This window comes from Sinohyriopsis cumingii, chromosome 10 (assembly GCF_028554795.1).
Source record: "Sinohyriopsis cumingii isolate HCF-2022 chromosome 10, ASM2855479v2, whole genome shotgun sequence".
Classification (NCBI taxonomy): domain Eukaryota; kingdom Metazoa; phylum Mollusca; class Bivalvia; order Unionida; family Unionidae; genus Sinohyriopsis; species Sinohyriopsis cumingii.
Genome location: NC_142970.1, coordinates 18,924,283 through 18,948,480, shown reverse-complemented (window position 1 = coordinate 18,948,480; position 24,198 = coordinate 18,924,283). Strand labels below are relative to the sequence as shown.

General features: G+C 35.0%; 1 protein-coding gene across 3 annotated transcripts in view; it reads right to left on the bottom strand.

Moving 5' to 3' along the window:
* Positions 1-10,257: 10,257 nt before the first annotated feature.
* LOC149789673 (myosin-IIIb-like) overlaps positions 10,258-24,198 on the bottom strand; it is a 235,291-nt gene continuing 221,350 nt past the window's right edge. For all 3 annotated transcript variants that reach the window (XM_089971686.1, XM_089971688.1, XM_089971687.1), the window contains one exon: positions 10,258-23,614. In XM_089971686.1, the coding sequence (XP_089827812.1) occupies positions 23,383-23,614 (232 nt within the window). In that variant the 3' untranslated portion in view covers positions 10,258-23,382. The remainder of the gene's footprint in view (positions 23,615-24,198) is intronic.

Genomic DNA, 24,198 nt, shown 5'->3' with positions numbered 1-24,198 from the left:
TTTTTTTCAGCACTTCATTTATTTTAAAACTCTGAGTTTTATAAGCATTTAATTTCGGAAACAATATCGATTAAAATTGGGTTTAAATCAGTCGGAAATTCCTTACCAACGCTTCATTGTATTTTTCTTGCAAAACATTTACATCCCCGTGCTTATACCGGCTCAACCCGTTATACTCAAGTACAATCCACAATTGCACATCCATACAATTAGGTCGGTATAAAGGGGGCCCCGAGTGGCCGAGTGGTCTAAAGCGCTCTCCGTTACGGATCACTGCCATCTCACCTCTGTCTGCGTAGGTTCGAGTCTCGGATTCGGCCAATGTGGGTATGTGAGAAAGCTTGCCAGTAGCTTCTCGAGGGTCGGTGGTTCTTTCCGTGGTTTTCCCGGGTTCTTCCTCCACCATTAATACTGGCCGCCATGTATTGCCTGTCGTGTGCTGAAAATTGGCGTTAAACCCTACAACAACAACAACAACGAGGTCAGTATAAACCCAACAGCATGTCAACTGAAAATTGAATTCTACCTCATACATGGAACTAGGTCAGAAATTACTCAGTACTATAACCGACTGCCTTTTTGATGTAGCATATGAATAAAACTAGGTCAGAAATTACTCAAGAACATGTCATCCATGTTTTCTTGTTTGTTTTTTTCGTTTTGTTTTTTGGTTGGTGAGGTTTATTTTCTTTGTTTTTGTTTTCGTTCATGTCCAAATATAGGGCTAACGTTATTAAACATCGTGTCAACGGTGACGCTTCAACGCAAAACAAACGATCAGCACTCGAGTGACATTTCCTGTAGCACGTGCATGAAACTAGGTCAGAAACAACTTAAACACAAACTCACGGAGGATATTATTTCAATGATGGGGTTACAAGGCTAGGACAGCATGGAGGTTTCTTGTGGATATCAGTCATATTCTCATACTTATTGCAAAGTTAGTCGCAAATCTATAAAGAACAAGAAACAACCTTAACTGAAAGAAAACCATATTTATTTTCAAGAACCAGTCAATCGTAAGGATTTAAATAATAATGTATCTCTAGCACTTGCACCATACAATAACAGGTTGTTTGTATAAGAAGAGTCTATTGTTCGTGTAAGTGGGTGCTATTATCTAGGACGATAAACATTGAAATTATACACATGCTTAATATTCCACCCTGTTGTTTTATTTTGGCTCCGTAGACGAGAGACATTAGAAAAGATGTTATCAGTTTCGAAATACTATTGAATTGTATGTGTTAAATAAGACGTCATTGTTACAATTAAAAAGGCAAAGTAACCGTCACCCCTGAATAGAATAATGTTCTTAATCCAGGTTATTCTATAACATTGTGCACGTATTTGCGAACGTACATGTAACTGTCGAATGTGCAAGACATAACGGTAGTGTTACCTGCAATAAAACGTCTGCTGCATGGATAATTAGCAATGAATTTGGAAAATGATATAAGGAACAAAAAACTGTTGATAGCAATGCTTCCAAGTCATTCAATAAATTTGTAATGGTAAGGAACCTAATGAACTCTCTTGATATTAAAAAAAAAAAAGAAGTTTTATATTTTTTCTACTTTTGACCCCATTGTGCAGCAAGGAACTGAATTTGGCGTGAAAGTGTGACAAAATTCCGGGGTGGGGTTTAGTAGGAAATATATGGAAATAAAAAAAGAAAATAGCTTAACCAAATCTTTTGCGGGAAGATTCAAAGAACGTGATTATGACGTAATTTAATAGAGTGAGCGGGAATGATGCAAAATGTATTGTTACCTTCAGGGCCGGATGGGTAGGGGTCGTGGGTTTCCGGAGTACCCCGCCCCCCTTAAAAAAGCCAAGGGAAAGAAAAACGTACACGCACAAACGTACAGTCACTTGTCACTTGAAATTTGACCATCGTTTAATTATTGCACCTGTTTAGTGGGTAGTATGCACACTTTGAGTAATAGACGAATAGGCTTTGCTTTAGTGCCCTTTCGAGGAACGTTACGGCCATTTTGAAATTTTGGACATCATCTCCCACCCAAAACTGATCTGTCCCCGACATTTATAATAATGAACGCGAGAATGGCGAGAACCAATCAGTGGGTTTATTAAATGTTTTTCAATTAAAACTAATCCAAAACTATAACAAACTGTTGCTGACAACGTCAAGAGAAGTAACTCTTACATCTCGCTTCCCATTAACTCAAGTTCATCACATAGGAAGAATTCATTCCTACGTAAATGGTGTGTTCTCTTTCTCGATGACAAACTGTATAAACATAACTTGATAAATATTAACACCTGTTATGTGGTCGAATTTGTTATGTGGTCTAATTTGTTATGTGGTCTAACTGAGAGCACACGGGTCATTATGGAAAACGTATGCATTTTCCAAACACTAATAAAGGGTGGGTGTTGTATGAAGAAAATATTTATTATTATTATTACATGTTAAAAATGATAGTACATTCTATCCTTGTGTGGAATAATAAGCCATCCGATCGTGCATGCACTGCGTAGTTCACGCATGAAGCTGTTATATATATGCTCTATGACGGTAGTGTTTACATAAAAGGGAGATTCTATTGTACACAGATACAACAATTTCTGACACATCCCAGGTAGACAGAAATTGAACGAAACATAGTATATGCTGTTTCTACACTTCAGTTTTACAGTTATGTGCACGTGAAACACGTGGTAACCTTGATCAGAATGTTCTAGTATGGACATAATGAACAACACAAAAGATCTATGAATTATCGGCACAAGACCTCAGTGATTGACAAATTACTCATCACGAATCTTATGACCACTAACAGTCAGCAAATTTAGAGTACAGAATGAGAGAAATCCAGACAGACATTCTCTCTATGTAATCGTATCAAATTCTACTTTCTAAAAGTAGTACGAAATGCACACAAGATACGTAAACTGCATCTTCAAATAATTTACAAATATGTGCAGTGTTTCAGTTACAAATGGCGACGGGGCCCCTAGTGGCCGAGTGGTCTAAAGCGCTCACCGTTACGGATCATTGCCATCTCCCCTCTGTCTGCGTCGGTTCGAGTCTCGGATTCGGGTTATGTGAGAAAGCTTGCCAGTAGCTTCTCGTGGGTCGGTGGTTCTTTCCGTTTTTTTTTCCGGGTTCTTCCTCCACCATTAATACTGGCCGCCATGTATGGCCTATCTTGTGCTGAAAAATGGCGTTAAACCCTAAGAAACAACAAAATGGCGACGTACTAGATATTGTTTTAGCGGTCAAACGATTGTTAAATACATCCGTGTATGGAAACAAAAGATACCCACTACTTAAAGCTTGTCAGAGTTTGTCTCAATACCTTACAAGTTATCATTTAACCTTGACCTTTGATATTTTGTGATAAAGACGCTGACGAGTTCGAATTATTTATGGTAGCGTAAACATGTAGTCGTGGATATAGGACGAAATCCCCAGATGGAGTCACAACTTGCAAAAACTCCTAAAAACTCCAGTAGTTAAAATGTTTCTACAGCATACATCTAATACAGACCTAAAAAAATTATATATATATATATATATATATATATATATATATATATATATATATATATATATATATATATATATATATATATATATATATATATTGTAAGACATGTACACCCCACTGCAGTCGCAGACTCAAAAGGTCTATGCCCTAAAAAGTATTTTAAAAAAGGAAGAAACTGAATTGCTATAACAGGCTGAAAATCAACAGAGATCAACAGTATATATGCATACAAACATGCACACAAAAGTTAATTTAGGTCTTTTTCTGCTTGTGTTAACAAGGGTTTGCTCCAAGGGTCCATACAGATTCAGAACATGTAATGATTTGAGAATCTAATTTATTATGACCAAAACATGTTTCGTGGTTGTACAATTAACAGTCTTTATGACATTGTGCTAAAACGGACTCCAGATGGATGTGCTGACATATGTACGGAAAGCAATAAGACAAAATTACCACATCAGTTATTGCAGAGGGGCATAACAAATCTATATGTACGGTGTTGCTCCAATCGGCTATTGTAGTGGTACATACAAGATGTAAATGTAAGCAACTGCCCCCATCAACTATTGCAGTTGCAGCTGCGCATAACAAATTTACCTAAGCTTCGGTCCCCATCAGCCTCTGGAGTGGGACATAACAAATTTACCTAAGCTATTGCCTCAGTCAGCTATTGCAGTAGTGCACAACAAATTTACATAAGTTATTGCCCTCATCAGCTATTGCAGTGGGACGAAACAAATTACCTAATTATTGCACCCATCAGCTATTGCAGTGGGACAGAACAAATTTACCTGAGTTCTTGTCCTTATCAGCTATTGCAGTAGTGCATTACAAATTTACGTATGCTTTTGTCATATTCCGCTATTGCAGTGGAACATAACACATTTACCTAAGCTATCGCCCCAATCAGTTATTGCAGTGAGGCATAACAAATTTACCAAAGCTATCAGTTACTGCAGCGGGACATACTTTCTTCACCTAAGCTATTGCCCCAATCAGCTATTGCAGTAGGTCATAAAGTTACCTATGCTATTGCCCACATCAGCTATTGCAGTGGGACATAACAAATTTACCTAAGCTACTGCCTTCGTCAGCTATTGCAGTGGGATATAACACTTTTACCTAAGCTATTGCCCCATCATCTATTGGAGAGGGATATAACAAATTTGCCTAAGCTATTGACCTTATCCACTATTGAAGTGGGACATAACAAATTTACCATAGCTATTGCCCACCATCAGTTATTGCAGTGGGACATAGCACATTTAAATAAACTATTGCCCCACATCAGCTATTTCAGTAGGACATAATACATTTAGCAAAGCTATTGCCCCAATCACCTATTGCAGCGTAACATACCAAATTTACCTAAGCTATTGTCACCATCAGATAATACCGTGGGGCATAACACATTTACCATAACTATTGCCCTCAATAGCTTTTGCAGTGGGACATAACAAATTTACCCAAGCTATTGCCCGTATCAGCTAATGCAGTGGAACATTACAAATGTACCTGAACTATTGCCCCATCAGATAATACTGTGGGGCATAACAAATTTACTTAAGCTATAGCCCTCATCAGCTATTGCAGCGTGGCATAACAAATTTACCTAGTATTGTCCGAATCAGCTATTGCAGTGGGGCAGAACAAATTTACCTAAGCTATTGCCCTCATTAGCCATTGCAGTAGTGCATAACAAATTTATGTAATTATTGCACTCATCGTATTCTGCAGTTGGAAATAACAAATTTACCTAAGCTATTGTCCCAATCAGCTATTGCCCTATGGCATAACACATTTACCTAAGCTATTGTCCTTATCAGTTATTGTAGTGAGACATAACAAATTTACCAAAGCTATTGCCCTCATCAGCTATAGCAGTGGAACATAACAAATTTACCCAAGATATGTCCCAAGAGCTATTGCAGTGGGACATAACAAATGTACCTAAGCTATTGCCCCAATCAGCTATTGCAGTAGGGAATAACAAATTTATCTAAGTTATTGCCCTTATCAACCATTGCAGTGGGACATAACACATTTACTTAAGCTAATTCCCCCAATCCGCTATTGCAATGAAACAAAACACATTTACCTAAGATGTTGCCCTCACCAGCTATTGTAGTGGGACATAGCATTTTAACCTAAGCTATTGCCCCCATCAGCTATTGCAGTAGGGCATAACAAATTTACCTAAGCTATTGTCCTCATCAGCTATTGGAGTGGGAGATAGCAAATTTACCTAAGCTACTGTCCCATATCAGCTATTGCAGTAGAGCATAACAAATTGCCTAAGCTATTGGCTCCATCAGCTACTGTAGCGGGGCTTAACAAATGTACCTAAGATATTGCCCGCATCAGCTATGGCAGAGAGACATAACACATTTACCTAAGCTATTTCCTCATCAGCTATTGCAGTGAGACATAACACATTTACCTAAGGTATTGCCCCAATCAGCTATTGCAGTAGGGAATAACAAATTTACCTAAGCTAATGCACCCATCAGCTATTGTAGTGGGACATTAGAAATTTACCTAAGCATTTGCCCCATCGGCTATTGCAATGAGACATTACAAATTTACCTACGCTATTGCCCCTCCATCAGCAATTGCAGTGAGACATAACAAATTTACCTAAGCTATTGCCCTCATCAGCTATTTCAGTGGGACATAACAAATTTAGCTAAGCTATTTCCTCAATCAGATATTGCGATGGGGCATAACACACTTACCTAACCTATTGCCCTTGTAAGCTATTGCAGTGGGGCACAACGAATTTACCTAAGCTTTTACCCCAATCAGATTTTACAGTGGGGCATACCACATTTAAGCCATTACCCTCATCATCTGGTTCAGTGGGACATAACGCATTTACCTAAGCTATTGCCTCAATCAGATATTGCAGTGGGGCATAAGAAAGTTACCTAACCTTTTGCCCTCGTAGGCTATTGCAGTGGGGCACAACGAATTTACCTAAGCTTTTACCCAAGTCAGCTTTTGCAGTGGGGCATAACAAATTTATCTAAGGTATTGCCCCTACCAGCTATAGCGGTAGGACATAACAAGCTTACCTAAGCTATTGCCCCATCAGTCAATACAGTGGGATATCAAATTTACCTAAGCTATTGCTCTCCTCATATATTGTTGTGGGACGTAACAAATTTACATAAGCTACTGCCCCAATCAGATATTGCAGTAGGACATAACAAATGTACTTAAGCTGCTGCCCTCCTCAGCTATTGTTGTGGGACATAACAAATTTAAGTAAGCTATTTCCCAATCACCTATTGCAGTAGGACATAACAAATTTACGTAAGATATTGCCCTCCTCAGCTATTGTTGAGGGACATACATTTTCCGAAGCTATTTTCCCAATCAGCTATTGCAGTAGGGAGTAACAAATTTACCTAAGCTATTGCCCCCATCAGCTATTGCACTGGGGCATAACAAATTTACCTAAGCTATTGCCCTCTTCAGCTATCGCAGTGGGACATAAAAAATTTACCTAAGCTATTTGCCCCCATCAGGTGTTGCAGTGGGATAGAAAAAGTTTACCTAAGCTATTGCCCCCCCCCCCCCCACCCCAGTCATCTACTGCAGTGGGACATAACAAATTTAAATAAGCTCTTGCCCTCATCAGCTATTGCAGGGAGAAGTAACATTTTTACATAAGCAATTTAGGGTTCCACGCTACCGGGAAATCGGAAAAAGTCGGGAGAAATGATAATATTTTCCCCTCCTTGAATTTCTAAAATATTGATGAAAGTCTTAAAAAAACCCGGGATTTTTCCGCCACCACTTGATGCCCGAAACAATCAAGTAATTGAATCGTAACTAAACTGATCGTGAGTTAAATTTATCCAGTTCTAACCAAAATATTCGGAGGGTGCAGTATGAATCAATTATTTCCTTGCAATAAATATATATGCTGAGTCAATCCAAGCGCCCAGTGGATAAGATTCGTTTGGAAAACTTTCAAAGTCAGCTCGATATCCGTACCTTTCCTTGCATGAAAGGTTTGAAAACTAGTCTAGCATCACAAGAGGCCAACATGGTGGTGGCAAAACCTAGCCGCTCACCGGATGGCGTCGCAAACTTTAAACGCTGTTAGATCGAGTGATGCATGCATGAAATCAATATGAAACTTATTTTCTAAGAAATTGTGAGTATTACAGTCGTTATGTCTTTAATCTGATGAAAGACAAAATAAAATTTCGTCGTTGATGAAATGTGACCTGGTACTCGCGCTTTCCATTGCTCGTCGCACGAGTACACAAATCTAACAACCTACATTTAAAAAAAATATGAAATGAAAGTCGTATACTAGTTGTAGTAAAAATACAACAACAAAAAAAAAGACACGAAAGAACACAAAATTCTCCATATTTATATATTCCGATAAAAGTTTCAGTTTTTTTGTATCACGTGACTACTACGTTGACATGTGATCTGTGCTTGATAAATTAGACTGGCCAGATTGCTGGTTTTCACAAAAAGTATCTGACTTTCATTTAATAAAATTGAATTTCTGTACAACGATATTATAAAGGAGTTTGTTGTTGATATCACGTGACAATTGAAATTCCGATGTCATCATTTGAAATTTGTGAAGTCATGTGACTGATAATGCAAATGGCGAGTACTGGGTCAGGTTTCATCTTCGCCGTAGTTTCGTCTTGTCTGTCAGCGGATTAACAACATAGCGATTATACTACTTGCTATTTCTGAGAAAATAAATCACTTTTTATCAATTTCATGCAGGTATGAGTCGATATAACATAAGTTTAAATTTTCTAGGCCCGCTGGTAAGCGATTACCAAAATGTCGCTACCGCACGTTGGCAACAAATTAAAATTTTCGATATGCAGCTGCAATGACCCCACATCCCAACAAAAATGTCCAAATATGACAAATTGGGTGGGAATATTCCGAGGAAACTCAAAATTAGAAAAAGGGTTGCTATTCGTTTTAAGCCAAATTGAGACAATTAATTATACATGTGATTACTGATGTACCATTTTATTGTGATAACTATTCAGTGATGATGTGACAAGAAAAGAGCAATTGTACAAAATGTACACATAATGGTTCCACTATACATTTTATAATTTGCACTGGGTTTGATTTGTTTAAGAACAGTAGCCCAGGTTTTCTTCCTGGTTCAATGAAAATGAATTTTTACATATTATATCTTGTTAAAAACAAAACTTTAATTCCTTTTATTTTGGTGTTTGATTGATGGGTGCAATTCGGATTATAGAGTATACACCTTTGCCTTACTTTAGATGTGCATCTCTCAAAAGATTGCTAGCTTTACTTGGTCATTTTCAATTCTTGGGCTTCAAAGATAATTTGAAGAAGAAGAAAAAAGAAAACCAATAAATTTGTTTAATTTTTTATATATTCTATAATTCATTTATTGCACTTGTAGAAGCTAGCATTGTCTACTCTGGAAAAATTAATTCACCCCATTTTAATGACTACTTAAGGTGGAGTACTTTAGACTATTCAGGTTCATTTCTTGGCTACATGGAACTGGCCATTTTGATTAGCTGTCTGCTTTGGCAGCATGCTGTTCCTTAAAAGTACGTATAAAGAAGTACTTAAAGTAACATAGAGCATTGCCATCCAATGAGTTAACATACAGCATTGCCATCCAATGAGTTAACATACAGCATTGCCATCCAGTGAGTTAACATACAGCATTGCCATCCAATGAGTTAACAAACAGCATTGCCATCCAATGAGTTAACATACAACATTGCCATCCAATGAGTTAACATACAGCATTGCCATCCAATGAGTTAACAAACAGCATTGCCATCCAGTGAGTTAACATACAGCATTGCCATCCAATGAGTTAACATACAGCATTACCATCCAATGAGTTAACATATAGCATTACCATCCAATGAGTTAACATACAGCATTGCCATACAATGAGTTTGTTTCAAAATGCACACAGCATCACCTTATACCAGTCCCGGTCTTAGAAGTACAGCATAACCGTAGAGAGAACAAATGTTATTCTATATCATGGTAATGTCTGATAGCTATTCATCCATGACAACAGTAGATACTTCCAAATAAACATGTATCCATGGCTACAGAAGATACTTCCAGTAAATAGACATCCATGGAGTAGATACTGCCAGATAAACATGTATCCAAGGCAACAGTAGATAATTCCAGATAAATATGTATCCATGTCAACAGAAGATACATTGAGATAAACATATATCCATGGCAACAGGATATACTTCCAGAAAATATGTATTCATGGCAAGAGAAGATACTTCCAGATAAACATCATACATGTATCCATGGCATCAGTAGATACTTCCAGATAAACATGTATCCATGGCCTAAGTAGATACTTCCAGATAAACATGTATCTATAGCAACAGTAGATACTTTCGAATAATTACCTATCCATAGCAACATCATATACCTCCCAATAAATATCTATCCAGGTCAACAGTAATTACTTCCAGATAACATCTATCCAAAGCAGCAAAAGATACTTAAACATAAAAAGAAAAAAACTGGTTCCCATGACTTTGACATCATCAACATTTGATATAATCTTTCCTTCTCATCTCATTCAGCTGTGGGAACAGTATTACGAAAACGAATTAATATAAATGTAATAATGACCTTTAAGTACCATGTCCCATCCAGCAACACCCTTTGCCTTTCAACAAGGGGATATAAAATGAAAAATATATTAAAATAATATTTCAATTTTATTGGCAAAATCAAGTTCTGAGTGCATCTAAAAGCTATTGGTCTATCAATCAACATTTAAAATTCAATTTCGATAACAATTATTTAAAGTCAAACATTAACAATGAAGAAAAACTGCCATTCCCTGAACTTTTTATGAAAGATTTGTCACAATAAAATACAAAAGTATATACAGCATTCCCTCATTATAACACTATGCATCAGCACCATTAATGATACTTCCTTAAAGTAAAGTACATTATAGATACAGTACTCACTTATTATAATGCAATCCATGGGAGCCATTAAATTTATATTATAGTGAGAGTCTTATAATGAAGTACATGATCTGTACTCCCTCATCATAATGATGTCCAAGGGAGTCATACAGTCTACATTATAGTGAGACTGCCTTATAATGAAGTACATTATGCTGAACTCCCTCATTATAATGATGCCCAAAGGAGTCATATAATTTATTTTACAGTGAGTCTGCCTTATAATGAAATATATTATATGTAATCCCTCATTATACTGATGTCCAAGGGAGTCATACAGTTTGCAATATAGTGAGACTGCCTTTAATGAAGTATATGATCTGTAATACCTCATTTGAATGATGTCAAAGGGAGTCATAGAGCATACAAACTTATGGAGATTTCCTTATAATAAATTATTATACATACACTACTATCTCATCATTGTTCAAGGCAGCAAATGAGTACATCACCTTATAGTATAGAACCTGACAAGTATTCCCTTATTATAATGCAATCTATGGGAGTCCTAGAGTATGCCATGCTATTGTGAGTGCTTTATAATGAGGTAATCTATACATGTAACGTTTGTAATACATAATGAAATGGGATCCTTGACTTATAATGGGATCCATGTTACATTGATGAGTGCTATAGAGAGGGAATGCATGTTACATTGATGAGTGCTATAGAGAGGGAATCCATGTTACATTGATGAGTGCTATAGAGAAGGAATACTGTATATTAATAAGCAACTAATGACTAATACTAGATCAATTTTTTTTTCAATGTTTCTTACTCAAAACAAATCTTTTGTAATTACTGCATGTTGCTAAAATAAACAGATACAAGTCAAAACAAATTTTTTCTCATAAAAAATAACCCTGTAAAAAGTAATATTAATTGGTGAATGTAATTACTTTGGTTTAATTTTGTACTGGCGGATGGTTGAAAAATAAAGAAGTAAAATTCTGGGTGGATCAATGTGTAATTAGTAAATAATTAAAGTGACACTAATGAGATAAATTTAAAAAAAAAATACAGAGTGCATCTTAACTGTAACAGTAGTATCAATGTTATTGAGATGTTCAATATCAAACTACTTTTTTTCAGGGGAGATAACATTTTTCACAGTGTTATCAATATTTGAGTTCTGATAATGTCACATAATATTTCTATTTGAATTATGTCTTATAAAACAAATGCTAATTTTATTTGTTTAGAGTAAAGATGTGATGGTATTATTAATGTTGATAGTAATTAGGACAGTTTCAAAAACACCAAAACTTAAAATGTAAGAAAAATAAACATTTAAATTAATTAAATTCTCATTATTATATTTGATAGATACTGTACATACATATTTCACTAGGCAGGTTGGTTTGGTAAGCTATACATGGCAGCCAGTATATCTGGTGAAGGAGGAACCAGAGAAAACCTGAGAAGAACCACCAAGCTCCATGAAGCTAAGCTATCTAGTACAACCACACTGGCTGAACCCAAGACATAATATATTGAAATTGTATCTTCTTGTCCATGATTTCTGTAATTTCAAATTTCAATTGTTTTTAGAAATAACTGAAACTTCCAATTTGTGTTTGTGTGTGTGTGTGTGTGTGTGTGTGTGTGTGTAATTGGATTTTTAACAAAGCTTTAAAAAAAATTCAGTCATATCACTATGATGTCTGCAGTGTGGCAGTATACAGTAATGTCTAGCACTGGGGCATCATGCCACAGACATGTAGCATCATGTACCACTCAGTCACATTATCCTGACACCAGACCAACCAGTCCTAACACTAACCAATTCATGCCGAGTGCCAAGCAAGGCAGGTGCAAGTACCATTTTGTACAAGTCTTTGGTATGACTCTGATGAAGACTGAACCCACAACCAACCAAATATCTGAGGCGTACATTCAAACCACTTAGGTCACTGGAGCGGTCTCCATTTGTTGCTATTATTTTAGATATTACTTAGATCAAAACTACAAATTGATTGATGTGAAGAATAATTTTTATCTAAAAGATCTCAGTGCTATTAAAGAAAATTACAATTGTTTTATACTGCAATGTTTCTATTTGTTACTTCTACAAAATCAGAAAAATGATAAAACTTCATGATGAATTCTCTCCCCTGTGACGTATTTGAAAACTCCCAACTAATAAACTTAACAAACTTTAATCAAATTCGTATTATTTAAGATTTTCTATTCATTTTAATAATTTTTATTTTTAATTTCATTTTCACTTGAATCCTTTAATTTTCAAAAATGTAGTGCTGACATGAGAAATGTCCTTATTCACTTATTCTTCAGCTGAATGCATCTGTATACTGTGCAAACTTCAAATAAGTAAATTTTTATTAAGATCTTCCCATCATATAATCGGATGAATTTGAAAGCAAAATAAATGCAACTTGTCAACCGCAGGACAAAATACTGTCCAGGACAAAGCAAAATTGGCACTTGCTTAAAGAGACACTGGTATCAACTGAAGCTACATTTCTCATGTGTGGGGTTGTTGTTGTTGTTGTTGTAGTGTTTAACACCATTTTTCAGCACACGATAGGCTATACATGGCGGCCAGTATTAATGGTGGAGGAATAAACCGGGAAAACCCTGGAAAGAACCACCGACCCACGAGAAGCTACTGGCAAGCTTTCTCACATACCCACATTGGCTGAATCCGAGACTTGAACCCACGCAGACAGAGGTGAGATGGCAGTGATCCATAATGGAGAGCGCTTTACATGTGTGGTGTAGAGTATGATTATGTACTATTCTTAACTGAAGACCATGTATTCAAACTTGATAGTGTATGTTGCAAAAAATTGTCAAAATGCTTTATTGTACTAATTAACTGATTTTAAAAAAAAAACACTTTTGTAAATAAATGAAGGTCTGGAATTCTAAATGTTTAATTCTGGTTAAATGTGATGCAATCTTTTGCCAACCTAATTATTCTACTGCAGGATCCACAATATTTACGAACATGTGATTCTGTACAAAATATGTAATCTTTGGGACAACTATAATATTTGTGACAACTGTAACCTTTGGCATAACTTTAAACTTTGAGACTAAAGAGAATTTTTAAAAAAATCCAGTGTCATGCATTTGTCTGTGAACGGTCATATCACCATCCCTACACCCATATTTGACCTACCAAAAATTTAACACAGAACTTCAACATTAAACTTTAACACTGCCGTCACCATTGTAAAAGTGATACCCATACTTCACAACACCAATGTAGGTCACTGTGACAAACACCCTGATTCAAACAGTATGTAGGTCACAGAGACAAACACCCTGATTCAAACATTATGTAGGTCATAGAGACAAGCACCCTGATTCAAACAGCATGTAGGTCACAGAGACAAACACCCTGATTCAAACAGTATGTGTGATTATCAAAAAAAGAAATATCTAAATAAACAGACGTCTGAAGCAAACAACACTGAACACTAAAGGTATGTAAACTGGATCACAGAAAATTTATTTTGTCATGGTGTTTTTCTGAAGTGTCAAATTTTTGGGCAATAAAAGATAGTATACATGTCATGTACAAAACCATGATATGGTGAACACAAGGTTTTGGAGAGACCATCAAACACTGCTTTGATGCAAGCAAAACAACTATGATGTATTTCAGAAATGTGCAAATTCTTCCAGGATATAAGTCAAATAGCAATTTTTCAATGTACCCATGTCACATAAATGTAACCAAATAAATCCATGTTGTGGAAAGAAGGTGGCACAAGCCTGATATATTCAAGTAAGCAAAGAGAACGACACTGAGAGTTCACATTTAGAATACGTTTCCATATTAATACAATAAACACAATGGTCTCTCACTATAAAAGACCTTCAATGTAACACGGTCATTAACTATGAAGATTCTCAGTGTAACAAGGCCCCTCACATTTAAAGACCTTGAATATAACAAGGTCCCTTGTGTTAACAGCGACCATTTTAACAAAATCCTCACTTTGATCCTCAAGATACCGTAATGAAGTCCCTCACAATTTACCTATATGTTGATTGTTGTTGTTGTTGTTGTTGTTGTTGTTGTAGGGTTTAATGGCATTTTTCAGCACATGATAGGCTATACATGGCGGCCAGTATTAATGGTGGAGGAAGAATCCGGGACATCCCCGGAAAGAACCACCGACCCACCCTATATATTGAAGTCTCTTCAAAGTGGCTTAAAATTTAGTTGTATCTTATTTCTTACTTCAACTAAGTTTAGTTATTGCCTTGTTTGATCAAATTTTAGTATAATATTGTTTCATGCACATTTCACTTTGTAACAAGTCAAATTATAATGTGATTTCATGCACATTTCCCATTGTAACATGTCAATTACAATGTTGTTTATTGTACATTTTCGATTGAAATGTCAAATTATAATGTAATTCATGCACATTTCCCATTGTAACATGTCAAATTATAATGTGATTTCATGCAAATTTCCCACTGTAACATGTCAAACTATAATGTGACTTCATGCAAATTTCCCATTGTAACATGTCAAACTATAATGTGATTTCATGCAAATTTCCCACTGTAACATGTCAAACTATGTGATTTCATGCAAATTTCCCACTGTAACATGTCACAGCATAAGATTATATCTGTATAATGTGGTATGCTATGGTTTATATTTGGAGCATTATAATAAGGGGTCAATGTAGTAAAATTACAGGCTGTATTACCAATAGATTGGTATGCTGTGTTATTTAAATACAATATAATACATATTATTAACAGCTGTACATTACAGTGACACACCATTTTTTACTCAAAAGTCTGTTCCAGCTGCAAACTGCAAAGACACAGATCTGCCATTACATGATGCGTTGTGGTCTATGCATTTGTTTAGGAGTAATCAGTAGAAAAAGCACTGAAGACTCTGATGGGCCAGTTAATTGGCAGTTCAACCTGACATATAAGTAAGTACATACGGTATATTAGTAAATCAAGATATGCGTATATTAGCAGACCCCAACATGATCGCTTTAAATGTTAAGGGAAAGAAAGACAGTTTTATATTTAGACTTGCAGACAAACAACATAGAGGAAATATTGATTCGAACTCCAACTAATGACACAGCCTGTTGATAAGAATTATTACATGTTATAGTAGTATATACATTGATATGATGCTGATTTGTAAAGGGAGGCAACTCTATTTTCAACTGAGGCAATTTGAAACTATAGTCAGAGCTTTCTGAAAACAATTAACATAGTTTAGCATCTACATTACAGTGGTATGTTTCCGAGTTTACAAAGGGAGGTAACTCCAATGTCTGTCAGTTTTATACTATTCTTGGTTTCATTTGTTCTTCATTGTTTTGTGATAGATGTCAGATGAAGTGCAGGATTGGTGACCAAGACAGTCATAGAATTAGTAGCATTTACGATTGGTGACCAAGACAGTCATAGAATTAGTAGTATTTACGATTGGTGACCAAGACAGTCATATGTTAGTAGCATTCATGATTGGTGACCAAGACAGTCATAGAATTAGTAGCATTTATGATTGGTGACCAAGACAGTCATAGAATTAGCAGCATTTATGATTGGTGACCAAGACAGTCATAGAATTAGTAGCATTTATTTACTAAACCCTGTCTTCTAAAATGTTACTGATGAACAAGAACCAAAACTTTCCTCCTTGCATCAACCTTCTTAATAGTACCAATGTTAAAATCAAGTATTGTATATACTCATGCTCAAACTCTTCATGTACCGTACATACTCATGCTCAAAATCTTCATGTACCATACATACTCATGCTCAAACTCTTCATGTACTGGACATACTCATGCTTAAAATCTTCATGTACCGTACACACTCAACTCAAAATCTTCATGTACCATACATACTCATGCTCAAACTCTTCATGTACCGTACATACTCATGCTTAAAATTTTCATGTACCGTACATACTCATACTCAAATACTTCATGTACTGTACATACTCGTTCTGAAAATCTTCATGTACCATACATACTCATGCTCAAACTCTTCATGTACTATAGATACTCATGCTTAAAATCTTCATGTACCGTACATACTCATGCTCAAACTCTTCATGTACCGTACATACTCATGCTCAAAATCTTCATGTACTATAGATACTCATGCTTAAAATCTTCATGTACCGTACATACTCATGCTCAAACTCTTCATGTACCGTACATACTCATGCTCAAAATCTTCATGTACCGTACATACTCATGCTCAAATACTTCATGTACTGTACATACTCATGCTCAAACTCTTCATGTACCATACAGTCATGCTTAAATACTTCATGTACCGTACATACTCATGCTCAAAATCTTCATGTATCGTACATACTCATGCTCAAAATCTTCATGTACCATACATACTCATGCTCAAACTCTTCATGTACCATACAGTCATGCTTAAAATCTTCATGTACCATACATACATGTGCTTAAAAGATTTCAACTGCAAAAATCATAGATCTCACGAAAATTCCCCAGCACATGAAGGTCTGTGTTGTTTCTTCTACTTATTACTCCTAAGAGACTGTAGAGACCCATATTTTCCAGTGCATTATGGGATGTGGCTAGATCTGGCTTTGTGCAGTTGGTAGGTGGACTCTACTTATCAGCAAGTGTGTGTGTGTGTGTGTGTGTGTGTGTGTGTGTGTGTGTGCAGTGATTGTGAAATTCATATTACTATTATGTGTGTAATAATAATAATAATAATAATAATAATATTGATAATAATAATAATAATAATTGTTGTTGGAATAATAAATCTCAACCTGAAATCTTAAAATGTACAAATACTTAAATACAAGAAATTTTTTCAATGACCTTTGACCTTCCAATCCATATATGGCCAAATAATTTTTGTCAAAATATGAGGCATTTTACATCTGATTGTTTTGCAATTCATGTTTTTGATAGTTTACATGTGTCATGCTGGAAAATGTTATGTACATTGCCAAGTTGCCATACTATATATTTGGCCCGGCATACAAAACACATCTGACATGTTTTCCATTATTATTTTCAAACAAATGTTAAGTATATGATATTAAATTTCACACAAATGTTAAGCATACAATATTTAATTTCACATCAATGTTAAGTACACAATTTTTAATTTCACACGAATGTTAGGTACATGATATGCAAAATGTATTAGCTGCTACACATGTTGAAAATATTGGCTTAAAAAATATTAAAGCAAGTTTGTATTTGTTATATCTGGTACATATATAAATTAAATCTTTTACACAATCATATGAATTAGAAATGATTCATACAAGTTTTACATTAAGATTTGTTAATAATATGTGAAACATGTATGTTTGTATGGGCATTAAGTAAATGTGTATATATATATATATATATATATATATATATATATATATATATAAGTATTGTTCTCTTGCAATAATATGTGACACACACAAGGACATATGTTTCTTACTGGGATATAGGATCAATTAGTGTTTTAGAAATCCATGAACTAAAATGTCAAATAATCATTGGTTTGTTAAATACATATAAAACTAAATGACACTGATTCTATAGCATTTTGGTTATACAATTCTGCACTGGACAGTGAATGTTTTCAGTTGTACAAGTAAACTATACACAATGATAAACATACAGGAATAATACAATGTACACAATGACAGTTGTTGTTGTTCTAGGGTTTAACGCCATTTTTCAGCACAATATAGGCTATACATGGCGGCCAGTATAACTGGTGGAGGAAGAACCCTGGAAAACCCAGGGAAGAACCACTGACCCACAAGAAGCTACTAGCAAGCTTTCCCACATACCCACGCTAGCCGAACCTTGGACTCGAACAAACGCAGACAGAGGTGAGATGGCAGTGATCCAGAACGGTGAGCGCTTTAGACCACTTGGCCACTTGGGGCCCCCCACAATGAAAGACATACAGGGATAATACACTCTACACAACAATAGACATACAGGAATAATAAACTGTAAATAATGATTGTTAAAATGTATAATTAAGCTGTACACAGTGAGTTATACATGTACAACTAAGCTGAATACAGTGAGTAATACATGTATAATTAAGCTGTACACAGTTAGTTAAATATGCATAATTATGATGAAAACAGTGAGTTATACATGTATAATTAAGCTGTACAGTGAATTATACATGTATAATTAAGCTGTACACAGTAAGTTATACATGTATAATTAAGCTGTACACAGTAAGTTATATATGTATAATTATGCTGTACCCAGTGAGTTATACAAGCATAATTAAGCTGTATACAGTGAGTTATAATATGTACAACTAAGCTGTACACAGTGAGTTATACATGTATAATTAAGCTGTACACAGTGAGTTATACATGTATAATTTAAGCTAAATATGTAACTTAGCACCTTTTATTAATAAATACACCTGATAAAATAACTGGCATGATCACTTTATTCAGTGATAACAATAATTTATTTTCTACTAATCAACACTGGATGTGGCACACTACTGATTCATTTCTACTAATTAACCCTGAATGTGGCACACTACTGATTCATTTCTACTAATTAACCCTGAACGTGGCACACTACTGATTCATTTCTACTAATTAACCCTGAATGTGGCACACTACTGATTCATTTCTACTAATCAACACTGGATGTGGCACACCTTCTACAAACAGCTAGACACTGCATGTGCCATACAATTTGTTCTTTATATTGTGGTATAAAAAAACTGTTCTGTTTATATAATGGCCACATATGGTGACAAGTTTCATACGAACTGGTGAGTAAAGGATAAAAGAAATTACATTTTATGTATTTAGTATGTTACCATAGCCTGTTTGTCAAGCCTTGTCGCAAAATGGACATCCTTGACTCCAATATGTATCCTTGACCCTAAGGTAAAAAGACTGATAGTGCATGTCATGCATGTCAGTACTTATCATTTTTGTAAATATGTTGCTGTTATCTTCCTACAATCACATATTTCAGACTATGGGCATTTAAATTGTTTTAGCATATGTCCTGGTAAAAACCACTAAGTAATTTAAAGGCAGTAACATATTTTTTTCCCCCATGAAATGGTGAGCAAGAAGAAATAAATCCCTAATTAATCTGAACACTGTACCATTAATCCATATTTGAACACTGTACCATTAACCCATATTTGAACACTGTACCATTAATTCATATTTGAACACTGTACCATTAATCCATATTTGAACACTGTACCATTAACCCATATTTGAACACTTTACCATTAATCCATATTTGAACACTGTACCATTAATCCATATTTGAACACTGTACCATTAATCCATATTTGAACACTGTACCATTAATCCATATTTGAACACTGTACCATTAATCCATATTTGAACACTAGGATCCATTACAAAATGTCCTTACCTGTACTCATTAAGCCCTACTTATACCTCATTACCATATGTCTAGCCATATTTAACCTGTACTCATTAAGCCCTACCTATACCCCATTACCATATGTCTGGCCATATTTAACCTGTGCAAAATCATAAAAAGACACCAACCCAATTGTGTCATTAGTTATCAGATGAAATATAGACCTAGATCTATCCTTAGGTGTCAGTTGAAATGTAGACCTACCATTAGATTTGGATTTCTGCTGTTTCTCCAACCTAGTCATCTTTTCCCATGATAATTTAAATTCCAAATGTCAACAAAATTGTGTCAAATGTTAACTGTACATACTGAACCAACTGCAAAACAACTTGCAACCTGATTTGCTGTTATATAAGAAGACACCAGTACATCAGGGTCTATGTTATTTGTTCTAGTGATTGCTCCTCATAAATTGATTAGCCCCTGACCTGCCAGAGCATTAGGAAAGAACAGCTCTGGGTCTGTAAATCAGTTCCTAGACTCACTTACCATCAAGTATATAGATATGCGATCCAAGTATAGTTAATTGTTGTTGTTGCAGGGTATAATGCCATTTTTCAGCACAAAATAGGTTATACATAGCAGCCAGTATTAATGGTGGAGGAAGAATGCAGGGGAACCCCGGAAAGAACCACTGAGCCATGAGAAGCTACTGGCAAGCTTTCTCACATACCCATATCTGCCGAACATGATAATCAAACCCACGCAGACAGAGGTGAGATGGCAGTGATCCATAATGGAGATCACTTCAGACCACCCTGCCACTTGGGGCCCCCCAAGTATGGTTAGAAATGGGTCATTTGGTACACGTGTCCAGTACAGTTAGAAATTGGTCATTTGGTTCAGGTGTCAAGTATGGTTAAAAATGAGCCATTTGGTACAGGTGTCAAGTACATTAAGAAATGGGTCATTTGGTACATGTGTCAAATACAAAAAGAAATGGGTCATTTGGTACAGGTATCAAGTACAGTAAGAAATGGGTCATTTGGTACAGGTATCAAGTACAGTAAGAAATGGGTCATTTGGTACAGGTATCAAGTACAGTAAGAAATGGGTCATTTGGTACAGGTATCAAGTACAGTAAGAAATGGGTCATTTGGTACAGGTATCAAGTACAGTAAGAAATGGGTCATTTGGTACAGGTATCAAGTACAGTAAGAAATGGGTCATTTGGTACATGTGTCAAGTACAGTAAGAAATGGGTCATTTGGTTCAGGTGTCAAGTATGGTTAAAAATGAGCCATTTGGTACAGGTGTCAAGTACATTAAGAAATGGGTCATTTGGTACAGGTGTCAAATACAAAAAGAAATGGGTCATTTGGTACAGGTATCAAGTACAGTAAGAAATGGGTCATTTGGTACAGGTATCAAGTACAGTAAGAAATGGGTCATTTGGTCTGGGTATGGTTAGTGGTTAGAAATTGGTCATTTGGTTTGGGTGTCAAGTACAGCTAGAAATGGGTCATTTGGTATAAGTGTCAGTACAGTAAGAAATGGGTAATTTTGTACAGGTGTCAAGTAGTTAGAAATGGGTCAGTTGGTTTGGGTGTTTTTTGGTACAGTAACACATGTTGGTTATTTGGTGCTAACGTAAGTGGAGTAAAGTACTTTGCCTATGGACATGCCACATTGAGGATTTAAACCCATACCCTTTCAGCCACAAGTCAAACATGACAACCACTCAGTCACCATGAGTCTTGCTTCCATTAATTAGAATCTAAATTTAATATGTCATCAGTCCTTAAAAATTGAAAGTATTTTTCATCCTCTAAGTATGGTACAGAGAATGTTTGGATATGCAAGAAATTGATGATTAATATTTTAACTAATAGTTATTTTATAAAATAATAATAGATACACAACTAATTACAGTTACTACCATAAATTATATAATTAAGAATTCTACTCTGAATAAAGCTGTTATAAAGGCAAAGCACAAATATGTATCAAAACAGCTACATATAAATTACAAAATTTGTAAGTAGAGACATACAGCATTGAAAAAATATCAGGAAGTGTTTCATAGGAAAAAATATATCACAAAGTATGCATATCACATAATCTGAAAAAATCCTACAAGTTCAATAAATCAAAATATATGGCATCTTTTAATGCAATTCTTTATAAAACAAGATACTGTTAACCTTAATGTATTATGGTCGTTAGTAAAACTAGTAAAAAATTAATACTGCTCATATATATATATATATATATATATATATATATATATATATATATATATATATATAATGGTGTAAAGTAGTTTTACTCATGATTTCATTTTCTTTGCTAAAAAGTGAAATAATGGTACTTTATGTTTTCCTTGATAAACAGTGTAGCAATGTAAGTTTACTTTGCTATACATTATAGCAATGTTACTGTATGTTTTCCTTGATAAACAGTGTAGCAATGTAAGTTTACTTTGCTATACATTATAGCAATGTTACTGTATGTTTTCCTTGATAAACAGTGTAGCAATGCTACTGTATGTTTTTTTATTTATGTTCTATCTTTTAAAGGCAATTCTGAGGAAGGTGAAATGAATCTTCCATCCAACATAAAATGACAATACCATTGCTTTTCTAGTACAATCTGGAAATTATAGTTATACAACAGTAATATGGAAACCATGCTAATAAAAGAATAACATGGAAACCAGTGTTATACAGCAATAACACGGAAACCATGGTTATACACAAGTAAAATGGAAACCATTGTTATACAACAGTTGCTTGCAAACCATGGTTATACAATGGTAACATGGAAACCATGGTTATATAACCGTAACCTGCCAAGAAATTTAGAGGTTACAGCATACTGCAGTACAGAATATTATACTTTGTACAAAAAATAAGGGTGCCTAATTCACACTGAACTATGTAACAGCTGGAAGTCCCAGTTTATACTATATTGCCTGCTACATTCATTGAAATGTTATACTCGCTACCGACTTACAGTAAACTAATGTATTAAGGGTTTTAAAAAGCTTATGTATTAGTCCATTAAATATTAATGGATTATTTTTTATTTTGTTTTAAAACACGATAATAAACACATACAAAACAACAGAAGAATGGTGAATTCCATTAATGAAGCTTTAGTTTGTAACAGAATTGAAATTCTTAGAAACACATGGACTGGTGTGGTTTTCTTTGCATACAGTAACATCTTAGGACAAGAATAAATATTTAAGTTGAAGCATTGACTTTTAACTTTGGATATTTTTTTATTTCTCTTTAATCAGGGTTATTGTTATTTGCAAATGAGTTCAATCTTAGTCACTTATTGCTGTACTGTACATTATATATAAAGAAAATTTTTAAATGGCAGCAAAATAATATTTAATCTGGTCTTCTTAGACAATAATAAAAAACAAACATTGTGAGTACAGACTCTTTCTGGGCACTGGATTCTGGCATATATTGTATCATTATGTTATTGCTCTGGTTCCTCAGTATTCAGTCTTCCAGTTTTTTTCAATAAGGCTCTAAAGTTGAACACTGGAACTTCCGCATCTCGGTCAACGCGTTTTATGGTTTTCGTAAGATCAATATTTGTTTTGCGGAGCTTTAATCGCTGATTCACAGGAGAAACAGTGCTTGATGCATCAGAATTTTGCATAATCTCCTTGGGCTTTCTGTGCTGAACGATAATGATGGTTGGCTTACTGAAATTTAGATAAGTGAAACTTTTATCATTTGCAAAATGTTTGGATGGCTACCTATCAACAATTGTACATTGCCCTGTCACTAATTGTCCATAAAATAACAGTGGATCATTTTTAAGGCCTGATCAAATTTGCACTATCCAAAGATCATGACTTGATATATCGAATACACAAACAAAATCGTACACTGAACATGTCTGTTTATGAAACATAAAGCATGACTGACTTACATCAGGTTATAAATCAATTCATTTTTCTATATGTCTGGTATACTATTTATTCACATTAGCACTGATTTTCAGTGAACAAATTGCAAATCTTAAAATTGGATAAGCATTTTCCTTTGTCATTATTTGATAAATAACACAGGTCAAAACCATGTCATTTAACGTTCATAGCACAATGATGCATTTAGATAAAAGGTGATGTCATATTTATAATGTCATAATGTACTGATGATGTGATCTTTGGACTGCACAGTCGCTAGACTGCACAGTCACTAGACTGTCAGCAGCATACAGTCCTCTAAACACAGTCACTAGATTGCAGTCACTAGACTGTCGCCAGCATACATTCCTCTAAAC